Source organism: Galleria mellonella, unplaced genomic scaffold, assembly GCF_026898425.1.
Source record: "Galleria mellonella isolate WM207_F2 unplaced genomic scaffold, CSIRO_AGI_GalMel_v1 utg1260, whole genome shotgun sequence".
NCBI classification, from domain to species: Eukaryota; Metazoa; Arthropoda; class Insecta; order Lepidoptera; family Pyralidae; genus Galleria; species Galleria mellonella.
Genome location: NW_026441985.1, coordinates 1,008,480 through 1,026,727, shown reverse-complemented (window position 1 = coordinate 1,026,727; position 18,248 = coordinate 1,008,480). Strand labels below are relative to the sequence as shown.

At 31.3% G+C, this 18,248-nt stretch overlaps 1 protein-coding gene across 1 annotated transcript in view; it reads right to left on the bottom strand.

Moving 5' to 3' along the window:
• LOC113515306 (uncharacterized) overlaps positions 1-18,248 on the bottom strand; it is a 131,085-nt gene that overhangs the window by 37,250 nt on the left and 75,587 nt on the right. The window contains exons 3-4 of the mRNA XM_052899996.1: positions 7,021-7,043; positions 648-684 (exon numbers count right to left, since the gene is read on the bottom strand). Of these exons, the coding sequence (XP_052755956.1) occupies positions 648-684; positions 7,021-7,043 (60 nt within the window). The remainder of the gene's footprint in view (positions 1-647; positions 685-7,020; positions 7,044-18,248) is intronic.

Below are 18,248 nucleotides of genomic sequence, written 5' to 3'. Positions count from 1 at the left end.
GTAACTAAATTTTAATATTGTGTCCCATAAAAATTAACTAGTTATTTGGATTAAGAAAGTAAACTATAGAACTGATATTTAAAATATTTGAAAATTTCTTAAAAATTAATCTGAAAGTATATCCTTATAGATAAAAAAAAAGATTTTTTAAAATCGGTTATAACTGGCGGAATCATGAGTTAACAAACATATAAAAAATACAAGTTAATTAAAAACCAATTTTTTTCAAGTCTTTTGAAAAAACGACGTGAGTAAATTGAAAACCTTTTCTGCCTTTGGAATGTTTTTAGCTTAGAACCGGAGATTTTTTTACAGAACTATATGTTATTTTGCGGAACTCTATCACACAATTGTGAATACATTTAGAAATGAAACACATGATGAAGCATTCGCGTGAACTGAATAACGATGAGAGATTGATGACTAATATGTAAGGTCGTAGAACTTCTATTAATAATAATAGTCGTCAATCGTCAAATGTTTGCAGTCGCTCGCTTACTAATGGTAGCGGAATTAAACAAAATAATTCTAAGCGACTAACCAGCAATCACTACTGTAATGAAATCTAGTGAAGACTAGATGGAGTGATGACTGCAAATGTTTAGACTAAAAATCCTTGACTACAGATGACTAAATTCAATACTCACCCATTTTCAACTTCTCCAGTTGCTCGACCGGTACATCCTGAAACAAATAAGTTAATTAATACCATGATAAGTAAAAAGTATGCAATAATTATTTACGTATAAAATATACTAGTTTTTAACATTCCTTTGAATATACTTCGTGCCTATTCTTCTTCTATATCGACCCTCCTGATAACTGTGTAAATAGTACTGTTTTAAAAATAAATTAACCTACTTTTTCTTTCGATTACTAGAGTAAAAATTAATATCGATGTTTAGATATGTGTAATTCAATCACGCCTAACATAGATTATAACTTATATTCATTCATTGTATTTTTATACCAGTTTAATAATAATATTTTTTTACAACGACCTCTCAGATTAATAACTATTAAAAACTAAAAAATATTCGTATATAAGTACGTACAAAAAAACTTAATTGATTGATGATCTATTTGAGTCTATTGAACGACGTTTAAGATTTGAAATAAAGATAAATGAAGGGTCTTATATCACGTAGTTGGCCATTAAAAAAGCGGTCCCGAAATTCCGAAACCAAAACCTGAAAGTATTTGGGAAAGAGACGAAAGAAAATTCTTTCGCCCAGCCAATGCTACCCTAAGACTCGCAATAACGAGCAAACCTAATTAAATATATCTTTTAATTATAAAATTCGCAACTTACACAGACTTTAATTAAACCAAACAAAAACAAAGTCTGCCCAGCTATTAATATTTCACTTGAATTTCTAACTTTTATAATGTTCGCCCAAGCAAACAATCAAATTTTAGATATTTCTTTGTTTCTAATGTTCCATTCGACAGCTTCTCTACTTACTTTATGGTTATTTATAAGGTAAATATAAACATCATAAAAATAAATATATTTCGTAAAACATTAATATGATAGGTTTTAAAATATGATAGATTATTGACAAATATTATCATCATATATACTATAATTATTTCTTACGCATCTCTCAATACTATTTTTTATAAACAATAACTAATTTTAGCCGTCATCGCAGTATTTTTTATGCAATTTAGAATAGTAAACAAGTTGGTAGCCCGCCTGATGGAAAGTGGAAACCGTCGCCACGAAACGTGAACAGTACTATGGACATAACAGAGTATACTGTATTGCTCATGATATCCTTCATGCGATGCCATTGCTGAGAACTAAGGTGTTATGACTCTGTACTCTGTAATTTTATTGCCATATTCGACCCTTCAAACTGAAACATAACCATGTAAACAAAATTGCTTCAAGGCAGAAACATGAATGGAACAGACATACCCAAGCAGAGAAGTTTCATACAAAATCTCCCTCTGGTTTAGTTTCACACACGTATACTTATTTTAATCATCCCATGGAAATATGTATATTGATTAACGGAATAAAAATACAAATAGGTACCTACTTTTATGAAGATTGGTTTAGCCATTATGGCGCCAGGAGATAACAAACCGAAAAAACACATTTGTATTGTGCAGTGTTACCATAACAATAAATATCACTAAAGAATTTACCTTAGTACATTGTGATATATGCGTAAGAATGATTTCTATATATCCCAAGAAGAACCATCAATAAAAATCGCTAAAATACACAAACAACAAACAAAAAAGTATAAAGTTATATAGTTCTAATCCTACTTAAGTCCTGATATCTAAGGGGTTGTGACTCTGTACCGTGGAAGTTTATTGTCCTATCTGGTCCTTCAAACTGAAATACAGCCTTGCAAACACAACTACCTCACGGCAGAAACACGAATGGGACAGAGGTATCCAAGCAAACGACCATCGAATAAAGTGTCTCTTTGGAAATTTTATGTATAACCGGTAAGTTTTAATATATTATATTCTTTAAAGAACTTGTAAACTGTACAGATAAGGCAGTTGTAAATATAGTGAACAAGGGTGGACTTATCTCTGAAAGAGATCTCTTCCAGCCAACCCGATACAGTGATAAGGATGTAGTTAGCAGGCAGCTAAAGTACATGTATGCTGTATAAACGACATGGATTCCAATATATAAAATGCAAATAAATAGATACATACATACATATTTGCCACGCCTGTCTCCCATTAAGGTAGGCAGAAACAATGGAACGCCAAATACTTCGATTCAAATAAACATTTTTCGCTTCTTCCACATTCATCAATCGTTTCATATATGTTACGGGTACGTTTAATTTGACCCTTCTTCAGCAGTGTTCCTCTTAAAACATCACCAAAAGCCAACTGCGGTTGCTAACTCGCCTGCCAAGTGTGGCAACTACTGGCAAAACTCCCTTATGGGAGAGACGGAGGGCTATGTTCACCAGTAAACAATTAACGGATGATACAACAACTATAATATTACATAGATACGTAAATATAACTTACCCACTTATACAATAAATGTAAAAATAAATATACTATATACATAAAAATTTTCCCTATCGAAAATATATTTCAGAAGCTTCTTTATGCAAAGTACAGCGCCCTTCTTATCAGGTTACGCCATGGAATGCGTAAATCTTATTCTTAACCATCGATTAAACGAATAAAGTTGGAACAGCACAGTGTAAGTGGATCCGACATCCGACCCAACTCCAAAAATATACGCCTCTAAGTGACATTGGAGTATAATAAAATCTTATTTGCATACTTAAAGCTTAGAAATCCACCGCATAGAATACAAAAGTGGTCAAATAAGCTATTTATATCCAGAAGCTTCTCCATACATAAGAACTGAAATGAAAACAATATCGATGTATCTATGTTCAGGTCACCCTTTACGACAAAGACAATTGAATACTAAAGTCATTTAATCTTACACGTGTAAGTGTCGTATTCCCGGAGACGAAAGGTCACGGCGGAGCTAGAATTTTGTACATTCTAACTGACGCTAGAATTTTGTCAATTTAAATTTGCTTTTCGAGTTACTCCCAGATTCCTGTAAACCTAAATAACCGTCCTTGAGACGCAGTAGGTTCATCCCTTATCACTTTTAATTTGAAATGCTACGTAAAAGGTTTTTATCAATGTGATATGCTGTAAATAGCGCATCCCCCGATAGAGCAGACCTAAGCTCTTAGCATTTAACTGTAATAAGTCACTGTGTTCTATTTAAATGAGCGACAACAAAAAAATTCTGTTTGGGTAATTCTCACTAAGGTTTCTATCACCTATCTAGACTTACATGGCTGGCATTGGAATCATTGTCCGAAGACATAACACCTTAGTTCTTATATTACTTTTCCAAATGGATTATTAACTGTTTTACTGTTTTTGTTATTTACTGTTTTTTATTACTGTTTAATTGTGTTTTTATTTGTTATTTTGTGTTTTTTTTTTCAGTATTATAAACATTATAAATACAAAATATATTTTAATGTTAGAATACGTTAATATATGTAATAACAATATTTTTTTATAACTAGCTTTTATCCGCGACTTTGTCCCTATGATCAAAATAATTTTCATTAGCGAGATAAAAGTGGTCTCTATCCCAAACAGTACTTGTATGTCAATCGTTATTGGATTTAATATACATTGATTGAGGATTGAGTTGCTAAAAACAGTTCTAATTCAACACAATTAATTGTTTTTTCTTTTTTTTCAACACAGGGGGCAAACTAGCATGCGGCTCACCTGATGGTAAGTGACTACCGCCACCCATGATCACCCACAATACCAGCGGCATTGCAGGTGTGCTGCTGGCCTTTTAAAAAGGAGTATACTCTTTTCTTAAAGGTTATGTTGTCGTATCGGTTCGGAAATACTGCTGCAGAGTGTAATTTTGCTGTAACCTAATTATCTCAATAAACTCAATATTTACATTATGAATATGTATCTATATTTTTAATATAAAATAATAATTAACTAATATATAAGATTCTTCCTCATAATTAATATATAAGAGCCTTCCTCTTTAAGTATCATTAACTAATTGCGATTGCCAACCCGCCTGTCAAGCGTGGTAAATACTGGCAACACCCCTCAATAAAAGGAAGCCTGCAAACAGTAGACAATTAACGGCTGATATCATGATGATGTAAGATTTATGTACTAAAATTTTATAATAATATGCTGTTGATATTTCTAATAAATAAATAAAAGTAAATCAATTTTAATCCATAACAAGAATTGCATCATAACTATATATAATTCGCCACTAGACAAAAAGACTAAAATGTAGGTGTAACTTAGACCTACTTAATTATAAACTAACTAGCGATCTGACCCATCTCCGCACGGTTAGAGAAAATTTTCGAAAATAATATATGGCCTATGCTACTTGCTGGTAATGTAGCTTACTATAAGTAAAAGAATTTTTAAAATGAAGTAAATATTTTTTTTAATTGATCTATCACAAAAAAACAAACAAATTATTCCTTTTTATAATATTAGTATAGATTAATTTTTTTTTACAACACAGGGGGCAAACTAACATGCGGCTCACCTGATGGTAAGTGACTACCGCCGCCCATGATCACCGACAACACCAGCGGCATTGCAGGTGTGCTGCCGGCCTTTTAAAAAGGAATATACTCATTTCTTGAAGACAGAAAAACAAAAGGAAACATCAAAAATAAATCTTATTAAGGCTCATCAAAATAGAATATTGATAGAAAAACAAAAACATTAAGATAATATAAGTAATTGGATAATAAACGTTTATTACCTCAAAACTCCGTCATTTATAAACCGATTTGAAAAATAATTTTTATCTAAAAATTTTTCTCATAGTAATCAGTTCAATATTTTAATTTTTAATTCAAAATTAACTGACTTTGTCACAACTGAAGTCAGTGTTTTTTTTTTTTTGTTTAAATTATTAAATTAATATGTAACAAAATAAAAATTTAAATTTAATTAAACAATCGTACTGTTATGTATAATAGAAAATGAATATGAATCTTATTGATATACTCCTATTTTGATAGGATTTAACCTTTAATAAGAATGAAATGCAATAAAATTTCTTAGACATGTAACAGCTATAGAAAAACTAGTCTGCTTTATAAGCAGACAAACCCTCGAGAGAATTTATTCATTATTGATTCTTATTATAGAGTTATCACAGGCGTTCCTTATAACACAAGTTTGACTCGATTATGGATATCATTAGATTAGCGTAGATCTTTGTGTTGCTACACAAAGAATATATATTGAGACACGCGGCAATAAAGTATAACGTATACCTAAGTATAATTAAAGATTGTGTTCCGCAAAGAAAACTGACTTCAATTGTAACAAAACTAGATATTTTGATTTCAAAAATGAACTGCTGAACCATTTATGATAAAATTGCTATAGAATTAATTTGAAGATTTTTTTTTATTTTAGGTAAAAAAAGAATATTCTAAATCGATTGAAAACTGACGGAGTTGTGAGGTAACAAACAAAAAAAAATACAACCGAATTAGGAATCTCCTTTTTTAAAATCGGTTGAAAATACAACATTCTGATAGAAGCATAATGATATTGATACTACTAAATTTAATAGGTATATAATATAAATTTAGTAAAAATATGCATTGAAAGGTAGCTGTGAGTTTATTAATTGAATTTCGTAAAAGTATTAGAGATAAATACAAGTATATATAAATATTTACACGTATGTTAAATGGCTGTACGTACAACTCACACACACACACACACACCAGACCTTTATCATATCATCGTCATGTCAAATCCTTTAACTGTTCACTGCTAAACATAGGCCTCCCCCATAGACTGTTATAAAGTTAGGTATGAACTAATATATTTTTTATTATGCAACTTGGAATCGTAAACAAGCTGTCAACTTACTTGATTGAAACTGGTAATTAATATAAGCATCTATAACAAAAAAAATAAAAATATTTATTCAATTATTACCATCGCAATATGTAAAACAAATTCAAATTTCAAATTGACAGCGTTAATAGTTGCTGAGAGATAACGCCGTAACGGACAGACGGATGACCAAAGTTGCATTGCAAGGTTTCCTTAGTACCTTTTTGACGCAGAACCCTAAAAACTAAAAATTTTGAGCATCCCCTACTAAGATGCATCATATCCAATTCACTTAGGACTTTAATTTTTTCCGTCGCCTTTCAACTTATATCTCTAAAAAGTATATTATACTTTAAAAATTACAATTAAAAATAACGCTAATTTACTTTCCACCAACATACCCCTCTTCTTCCAAGACCTCACATTTCCTTGTATTACATTCAGTCTAACTGACAGAATAATTTTTATTTCACCCAGTATACAAGGGCTGATATTCAAAGCTTTAGATATTCGATATATTCCTCTAAAGTAAACGTCGATTCGCACGGTACCCAGTGAACAAAAGAACGCGTGGGCGGCCTGTCTGCTCGTACTTGTCACCCAAATTACGCCCGTTGTACTCACCAACTTGGCACCCGCTCCGTCGCCTGTAACAACGATAAAAAGGTTTCATTAATATCTATTTTTGGTCTGAAACTAAGTGAGTGTTCCCATTGTGTTCAGTAATAAGAATTGGTTGTAACAGTACTAAGAATTTGTTGATACGAATTTGTCTACACTGTTCTATGTGTTTAACTTTACGTTCCCATTTCGTAAGATGCGGCTAATGTAAATTGAAATAAATGCCTAAACTCTACCTTTACGCCAGCTGATGAGGGAACTATTTTTAAAAATAGAAAGTTATATACATATGTATTGTGTATGTATACATTTAAATATGTGTATGTTTAGATTTATGTATGGATATAATTGTGCTTATTTACATATGTTTAGCTGTACATTTTTTTAACGCGCCCCTAATCTTTTATTCTTTATAACCAAGGGTTGTCTGAATGATATTGTTTAGAAATATGACCGCCTTTTGTTGTACACTATGTTTTATATATATATATATATATATATATATATATATATATATATATATATATATATATATATATATATATATATATATATATTAATTTTTTATTAAGCTTGAGCGCGGTTTATTTTTGAAAAGCACAATATAAAATTACTCGTATAATTTTTGTATATATTTTATATATAAACGTGAAATATGAAACAGCCCAAAAGGAGGCTTATATTCAGCAATGGACAGCTAAGGGCTAATATGAGAATATAGGAGGAGTATAACCAAGATATATTGATTGGACGGGATAAAATGTACCCTATTTACTTCTCTATTCCATTTCATTTACTATATGTAAACCAAATAAACAAACCTACTTTCATTTTTATAATTTAGTAAGAATTCTGTCCTGAATATACTTACTAATATTTTTAACATCGAGGCATAAAATTCATCAGCAAGGTATATTTAACAAGAACTGAAGCGTGACACTTAATTAAAAAAATCAGGAGGAACTGTGCTGTATTATGTCAAAGAAGATTTAAAAATAAAATGTTTGTTACAATTACTCTCGTCATTTAAAAATAGCGAGTTTCCTAGTCCCCAAACATTCTGTTTCACACAACCTTTGAGAGCATAATAGCCAATCAAGCCTCTATTAAATTATGGTAAATCGCCCGATGTTATTTTCCACGGTTAGCGAATATACTACCGCTTGAACGAGCATTTAGGTTGTAAACTTGTGAATCATCAATCAGTTTTATATACTACTAGTCTTATGTAAGATATAATATCAATAACTTCAATTCAGTCTCATATCTATTTAACCCTACATAAAATATGAACAATCCACTGACGGCCACACAATGGTGGTTATCATCTATAGAAGTAAATACGAGTACAAATACTTGTACAGTGACATCTGTATATCACATTATATACTATTTCAAAGTGTATATTATATTTTTGTTTTTGTTATACTTTTAACTTATAACAATTTTAAGTATAACTGTTACAAAATTAATAGTACTGGTAACATTACTAGTTTTTATCCGCGACACCATCACTGTGTATGTATACAGATAGATGAATGAATGTTTGTTAATCTTTCATGGAAAAACTACCAAGCGGATTTGAATAAAATTTAATACACGACTAGGTTTTTATGTAGGTAGGATCTTAACACAAGATACTTTATATACTTACAGATTCACCCGGAAAAAACCGTGGGATACAGCTAGTACAATATAATAGTTACAATAAAAAAGTGGCTCATTAAGAAATGCTTTTATAACCTGAAAGAATATTTTAATAATGACTCATAGAAAAAGGACATTAAATTTTTAAAATTATATATTGTAATATGTTTTTAATTTTTATGTATTGTAATTGTATATCGTATTTTTTTGATAATTTTAATATTGTACGCCCGTAGCGGATAGACTATGTTGTATACCATATTACCTATCAACCTGTAATTACCACAGTATGCACAATAAAAAATTGTTTCATTCATAAACCACATCTACTTATTTGTATACCAAATTTTATGACGATGATTGAGTCATCAAATTAAAAACTTACTTTTATGTTTACAATATTAATTTAGATCACAAAAAGTGATATACTAGATCAATGAAATCCTATATTGCCTATAAAGACGTGAAATAAATAAATAAATTTCTTCATACAGACTACTTATAATCCAACAGGTGTGTACGAAGTGAAATATCGACACTGCCGACAAAACCAATTTTCCGATTCAACGCTTGGCTTCTATAATGCTGTAGGGTAACTCACACCTAATATTACTCCAGACTCTAGAATATTCTGACTTACCCTTCTAATATTAAATTAGCAAAATAACTTTGTTTAAGTCTTTGTTGTGTTGATTGAAATAAAAACTTAAGATTGGATATGTAATTTTTTTTCGTATGCATATGTAATTTAGATTTTACATAATTATTTATTCCCGATAGAACAGGGCCGTAGCTAAACCCTAATATTGGAAGGACAAAAACTATAATATAATTAAGTGACTTTGAAAAAGCAAATCTATATAATTTTCTTAAGGCCTTTAATTTTAAGATAGGCATCTCAATACCACCCCTTCCCCCTACCTAGGTACGGCTATATACTAGAGCCAAGGATATGATATAAGAAATACAATATAACTAAGGTTAGAGTTTTTTTAAATCCGTTTTTTCTGACTACTTTGAAATTAGCTTGTTTGTTAATCTATCATAAAAAATTTACTCATTTACTCAGTTAGGTTAGGTAGATTTAAGTATCTCCTAGTTAATAGATAATTAGAAATATATGGACTTATAGATAAAATAGAACTGGGCGGATATTTAAATAATAAATTTATAATAACACCAATTTAAAACTAAAAAATTGAAAAATAATAAATAAAATACTAAATAATAAACTAAAACGGTGTTGGAACACCCATCGGGCGTTTAATATTTCACTGCCGCATGGACGGCCAGTCATAAATAGATTATCTATGCCAGTAACGTTCAATAGAGGTCCGTAAACCTGCTATATTCAGTTTTGTAAATAATTTATCATATGATAGTTCAAAGCAATCATGTTATTACAAGTATATTGTAAATGCATAAAACATACTAAGTGTAATTACGTAGCTCAGATATATTTGCTAGGATGAATAAAAGGCGTATAGACAAATGTCATATGCTGTCATTATTACATATATAGTTCATAATTGCTCTAAATTAATAAATTCTCTACCTACCGACTTGCGAAACAATATCACTGTTAAAAACTTAAAGTTTAAACTGAAAGCCTATTTACTGTCCAACCTTGCTAAAACAGCAGAATATTAATGTAAATATTGACATTTGAGAACGAAATGTAAAGTATCACACACAAGCCCAAGAGGTTTAAGTGGTACTGAAAATCCAGTTTTTTTTTTAATGTATTTATGAATGCTAATTAAATAAAAAAAACTGTTAATACAGTTATCACATACTAGTGGTTAGTTGGAAGTACTAGTATAGTTTATTATTTTATAATTTCAGTTCTTAACTGTCCATTGCTGAACATAGGACTTCCCCATAAAGAGAGTTGTGCCAATAATTATCAGTTAAGCTTTGGTGATGTTTTAAGAGAGACGCTGCTATACCTGGACCATTAAGTTCCCTTAATCGCCTCTTACGACACCCACGGAAAGGAAGGAGTGGTCCATTCTATGCCGGGACCACACTGAAAACTTCTAGTATAGTAGTATTCAAAACTGGCATCGCGGTAAACGTAAACTGAACAGACTATGGAATTAGTTTCCAGAACTGTTATGTTACAGAACAAACTATAGAACTGAAACTTAATCTACTTTTATAACTTATTCTATCAATAAGATCAATAAATTACCAATAATAATAATTACCAGAGGGAGACTTTGTACAAAAGTCGATTGCTTGGGTACCTCTGTCCCATTCGTGTTTCAACCGTGAAGCAGTTGTGTTTGCATGGCTGTGTTTCGGTTTGAAGGGTGGGATATGGCGTGAATTCACTAGGTACAGAGGAATAACACCTGAGTCCTCAGGAATGGCAACGTAGGGGGGTATCATGGGCGAAACAGTGTACTCTGTTATCTCCATAGTACTGCTCATGTCTATAGGCGACGGTTACCACTTTCCATCAGGTGGGCCGTCAGCTTGTTTGCCATTCCAAGTTGTATAAAAAAAATCTACAAAAGGAATAATAGAATGAAGTTGTCTTAATTTTAAAATAATTTAGATATTAAATCGTTTCGAAGATGTGGATTCGACCGTATTTTATATAAGTACACAGTTTATCCTCGTATAAAATTGCGATTTTAATCATTATTTAGAATCAAACGAGAATAATGATGATGAAGGTTTGTTTTCAAGTTATTCTTATATTTATTTATTCAGTGACCGTTTACCATCAGACGGGCTGTATGCTTGTTTGTCGTTTTATAATATAAAAAAAAAATTAAGAAAATATTTTCTTAACTTCCTTTAACAACTTATTAACGTCAATCTTCTAATCTCTTTCCAAAAAAAAGGTCAAAAAAAGTATTCTACAAAAATTCTGTTATATATATTTAAAGATTTTAATGTGTTTCACTATTCTATTTTGCTCGATACTCGTTCGCTGCACAACCAATTATATTTTCTGTTATTTTTGTCTACGGTTGAGTGGTAGATAAGACTAAATGATGTTAAATCCGTCTTTAATACTTTATAAGTATATTAAAGTTCACTAAGTACATATACCTATTGAAGTTAGTCAATTATTGGAGTTGGTGTTGGTTACAACTGACGTACGATCGGAGCCTAACGAAGGATGATCGCCCACGCGTATTAGTATCCCTATCGTTAAACAACGTTGTAACATGGACTTGGGCAGAGAAGCCTATCTCATGACTGTGTAATTTGGCTTGTTTCACTGCTTTCATACAGGTACCGAGAGGTTGGTATTTTGGTAGACAATGTCCTTAATTACGTGACTTCTGCATGAAGTAAATTCTCATTTCGCCTACGCTTTTCAGTTAGCTATGTTTTCAACAATGTTACATCGATTTTTATTATATTTTTTGCTATTGGGTTTTCCAATTTTATTCAATATATATCTAGAAAATTTGATCTTTTTTACATGTATCTTCGATTGTTTAGATCGATATTTTTAAGATCTAAAAATCGATACAATATAAACACATTGAGATCAAATTATTATGTTACATGAGTTATTTTATATTGTTTACATGAGTTATGTAAAGACGATTTCGATTAATAGTATCTATGTTAATTGATAGAGTTTTTTTAAACAGAATAGAACAGCTGACAGCTCACCTGATGGAAAGTAGTAACCGTCACCTATAGACATGTACAGTACCATTGACATAACAAAATATACTGTGTCTTCCATGTTACCCTTCATGCATTGCTATCCACGAGGACTAAGATCTTATACCTCTTTACCCTATAATTTCACTGCATAATCCACCCTTCAAACCAAAACACAGCAACACAAACACAACCTCTTCACGGCAAAAAACACGAGTAGGACAGAGATACCCAAGCAGACAATTTTTGTAAAAAATGGTTATGAAATGAGCTCCCGGCCGAGGTTTTCCCAAGTGGGCCGTAAGCTTGTTTGCAACCGCAGTGGTATAAAAAAAGTCTCGTTTTGGTAAAGTAGTACAGAGGTACCCATAACAATCCTAATTTACCCCCATATTGATTTTGTGACAATTAAAGTCACCATTTTTCATTGCAAAGTGAAATTTTGCAAGCCGTGAGGCAAAATCTAATTCCCAGTTTGGTATTCTACAAATATTATGTAACGCATCGTGTGTATCGTTGTGATTAAATCACAATATTTTACGCAGTAAAATGTACTCGTATTTGTAATTAATTATTTCATTTTATCAAAAAGCACGAATTTTATATGACATTCAAATTATATTTACTCATTGATGCTAATAAGAATTTCAGGTGCTTTGTTACATTTATGATCTGCTTAATTAAACGGATAATTAAATCGTTCTTCAATATTGATATAACAAATACAAAATATTGAAAAGATTGACTGGTTGATAACGCCATATGGTGTTAAGTCCATCATTTACACTTACTATGTGTATTAAAGTTTAATAAATAAATAAGATATTACAAAAACAATTTGTCAACACACATGCATCATTTATATCTCGTTGCTTTTTTGTTTTTTAATGCAAATTAGAATGGCAATATGAAGTTGCTTAATATGAAACGAAATATGAAAAATATTTTATTTTAAATAAGTGTACGAGTATATACATATTGTGATAACTAATATTAAGTATTTGTTTTTATTTTACAAGCACTTGCTAATTTGATATCATATAATATAAAATTAAGCTTAAAAATATTTTGCCACCGTATATTCTCTGTATAGAATGGGTCACCCCTTTCTATTCTGTGGCTCTCGTAAAAGGTAACTAAGGAAACTTAATGGTCGAGGAATGAGCAGCAGCGTCTCTCTTAAAACGTCAAGAATCTAACTGCGGTTGCCAACCCGCCTGCAAAACGTTGCAACTATTGGCAAAACCTTTCCTATGGAGGAGGTCTATGTTCAACAATGAATAGTTATCGGATGATATGACAATGATAATGATTATAGTTTACCGAGTACTACAAAGAGAGGGAAAGGGATTCTTAGTAATGCGCACTACCAGCTTTATTGTTAGCAATATACCCTGTCAAGTCGACCTCCACGTGGTCAACCTGGAAATCATCGTGCTGAATTCCAGATGTATTCATCACGGGGGGCTATCTGACGTGCCATTTTATTCTCGCTTATCATCCCTACTGGTGCCCCGCCAGCGTATACGTTAGTGCGGGCACTACCATTCCATTATCATCCATAAAAAAAATACTTGTATACTACTATACTAGACTATATTAATTACCCACGACTTCGATCGCGTGACTGCGTTACATATACAGAAAGTAGCCTTTATCCTTTTTCATCCCAAATAGTAAGTACATACATCCACAACTAATGAAAATAAATTGAGCGGTTAAAGCGCTAAAAGGTAACAAATAAACAAAGTCACTGTCGTGTTAATAAGGACTAAATAATTATATAGCTCAGACCAATAAAGAAAACCTTAGAATTTTATCAAATTATAACTGTAGGCACTTTTTGAGACTTATTAAAATATAAAAAATGGAGACACTTCCTAAGTGAACTAAACAAAGAGTCTTAGAGTAGACTCGGGATATTAAATTTAATTAGGTTAAAATAATATTTATCAACATTAGAGAGTTTATAAGGAGATGATGAATAAAAAATAAAACTATAAAGTTTTGATTTAATAAATAATATTTTTGTTAATTGGGGATAGTTGTCACAAAAATACACTTTACAGGTCTGGAAAAATATGATGTTTCATCTGCGTGACCATAATAAATATAGCCTATATTTTTTTCCATCGCATATTCTCTGTGTATACAGTATGCAAATTTTATAACGATTGGTAAAACTATTAAGGTTGTTCCCAAAAGGTCACATACTCTCTCAGATTCAAATAAAATATCTTTCAATTAGTAAATATTAGTATGCTTGTACTAATTGTATAATTTTTTTTTTTTTACTTCATGTTTCATATAATAAGTAATATGGCGAATACTGGCTGGTGTATTCTGGCGTGAATTTACTGGGTACAGAGGAATAACATCTGAGTCCTCAGGAATGGCAACGCATGGGGGGTATCATGGGCGAAACAGTAGAGTCTGTTATGTCCATGGTACTGCTCATGTCTATAGGCGACGGTTACCACTTTCCATCAAGTGGGCCGTTAGCTTGTTTGCCATTCTAAGTTGTATAAAAAAAACTTTTTTTATGCAACTTAGAATAAAAAACAAGTTGACGGCCCATTTGATGGAAAGTGGCAATGACACCTATAGACATAAACAGTACCATTGACATAACAAAATATACTGTGTCGCCCGTGACACCCCTCATACATTGTGATTCCTGAAAACTAAAATATTGTCTCTATGCCCTATAATTTCTCTGTCATATTCCACCCTTCAAAGCGAAAAATAGCCATGCAAATACACCTGCTTCACGGCAGAAACACGAATGGGACAAAGGTACCTAAGCAAATGACTTTAATACAAAGTATCCTATTGGTAATCTTTATGCGCGACTTCGTCCACGTGACCAGAATATATTTATTATCCAGGATAAATAAATTCATACAAGCCTATGTCCTTCTCAATGCAAAATTGTACGTGTATATCAAGTTTTATAATATTCATCGAACCATTAAAACTAAGCAGTAACACATAAACAACTTTTACATTTAAAATATTAATAAGGATATTTTATTACAATGTCTAGAATAGCATGATTTAACACGAAGGCCAAGAATTGTATATATCGCGTAGTTAACACCCACGCCGAAGTCAATATATAGGTCAACGTCGTATTATCAATTACAGCGAGGTTGTAGGTGTATATTTTCATATATATGCTGAGATTAAATTCTAACGTATAATGGAAAGATATTATGCCGAAAACCATAACTGCGGAGTAAATTTCGTAGAGAGCGGTTTCAAAGATATTTCCTCCCTCGAATAGTCAGGTAATGAAATAAGTTCCCTATCTAGGTTTTTCCAAGATTCTACAACATGGGGCGTAATACCTCTGGTATTGCAGGTGTTCATAGGCTACGGTAACCGCTTACTATCAAGTGGGTATGCTTGTTTGCCACGTCAGTGGTATAAAAAAATGTTATAAAAGCATGTTTCTCAAATTATAGTTTTTATAATTATAGTTTTTACTACTAGAAAACTATTTTTTTTATATCACGAAGGTGGCGAATAATCATACAGCCCGTTTGATGGGAAGCAGTTACCATAGCTTATGCCTACGAGTAATTGTAATTGTATGAAATTTAAATGGAATAAATGTCGAGATAAATCCCAATTTGTTAAAAAATAATTATCAAAATCAGTTTAAGTATACTGCGTGCACTTAACCATTAATTTAAAAATTATACTGTAAATTTATAAAATCATGTCACAGATAAAAATATAATTTATTATACAACCTACTATATTTAAAATTACAGGATATGGAGACATAATACCATACTCCTCAGAAATGGCAACATATGAGCCATGTGTTAAGAATTACAATGTAAATAATGTAATCAGTAATACCCGTTGTGATGTTCATGTCTATTAGACGACGATTACTACATTTCATCAAACGGATCGTCAGCTTCTAAATACCACAAGAAATGGTATTTAAAAAATTTACTTTTTATAAGGAGCTTATTTATTTATTAAACTTAAAAAGAGCATTCATACCTAACTTTAGCTTGCCGAAGCATGGCATAGTGGTAGTTAGTTATTTATCAATTTTCAAAAACAATTGATCATTCTTCAATGTTTCCTACATTGTTGTTTAGAAAGTAGTTATTGTATAGTATTTGTTATATAAAAAGTGCTCTAATATCGAAGTAAAAATTTAATCACGGAATACGTTGCATATAAATCTACCACTAAAAACTTTGCATCTACTTCATATTTTATTTTGAAATTTTCCAAATACATTTTTGTCATCTAAATGCAAATTTTCAGAAGCAGTTTAATAAAAATATTATTGCACGACTATCGTTTTAGTTCGCTAACAGAGAACTGTTTAAATAATCAATCAGAAACATTGAAAAATGTTTAATTTATTTATGAAAATTGACAAGAAATGGCGATGTTTTTTTTTAATGGATTATGGAATGATATGAATGGAATGGTAATTCCGCCTGCGCTATCGGTACACGTTGGCGGTGCACCAGTGAGAATGAAGGGGCCAGTCAATGAGTCATTCGCGATGAATACACCTGGAATTCTGCATTATGGTTTCCAGGAGGGACCACGTGGAGATCAACCTAATAGAGTATATTGCTAGCAATGGAACTGGTAGTCCGCATTACTAACAACCCCCCCCCCCCCATCGCCGGTTATTGCGACGTTACCATACTTTGCAAAGAACGCTCTTAATACATCCAGACAGTGTAAAAAGCTAACTTGACACATATGGCTTTATCTACCATTCAACTTTAGACAGAAATAATAGAAAAAGATCATTGATGGTGCAACGTAATAGATATCTTGTGATAAATAACCCCTAAGTTCCGTGATCAGACCCTTATCAACATCTGTCAGCCAACTATTCATCGAGACAAATAGAACGAGCTCAAACTCTATGAGGTTGCATTGTTTTATAACAAAGTTCTTATAGCCATCTTCCGGGTCGATTCATCGAACCGTACCATTATATTACACTGAAGTTACATAATTAATAAATTTTATGTATATAATATGTCTGCCAAGCGTGGCAACTACTGGTAAAATCCCCTAAGGGACATCAGCATTGGCTGATATGATGATGATGATGATAATTATGATGTATATAATATTACATAACGCCATCTAGAAACACAATTGTCTACTAAGCTAAGCTTAGTATACAATTAATAAGAGTTATTTTTTTAACCTATTTTTTATCTCCACTAATTCATATTTCTATCATACATTCAAAAATAGACTCGAAGAAATCACTTTTATGGGATTGTACTCATTATTTTCCTAAGAATACCCTATTTTAAATTTAAGACTTCACTGTACTACGAGTATAGCGTTACAAACAAGCAAACATATTTAAATATTTTTTTCCCGTAATACATATATATGAATTAAGAACATCCAGTCCAATACAAACAGGTGTATTCACAAATAAAAATAATTGTATTGTGCGGATCTCGAACTCACAACTATTGAATGAAAAGGCGCTATGTAAAATAGATGCAAGAATAAATAAGCTTGTGTTCCAAAAAAAACCGACTTCAATTATGATAAATCGATTTATTTTGATCTAAAAACTAAACTACTCAATCGGTTTTGACAAAATTTCTATGGGAACAATCTATAAGTATATCTTTTAAAAACAATCGGTTTATAACTGTATCATCAAATAGATGATGTAACAAACATAACATATTGAATCAAAAAAATAATGAAGTTTAAATATAAGCCACAGGATATGGAGTGATATTAAACTTACTAAAATTAAACTGATATTATATAATAATAGTAAAAGCCTATTTTGATTTTATTATGATATTAGTTTAGGTCTGAATACCATGTACAGAATATCCGAATTTCACTTTAATTGAACCTATTGATCTTGTAGGTCAAGAGATTCAATCACAACAACAAAATTGATCTTCAAAGTTTAA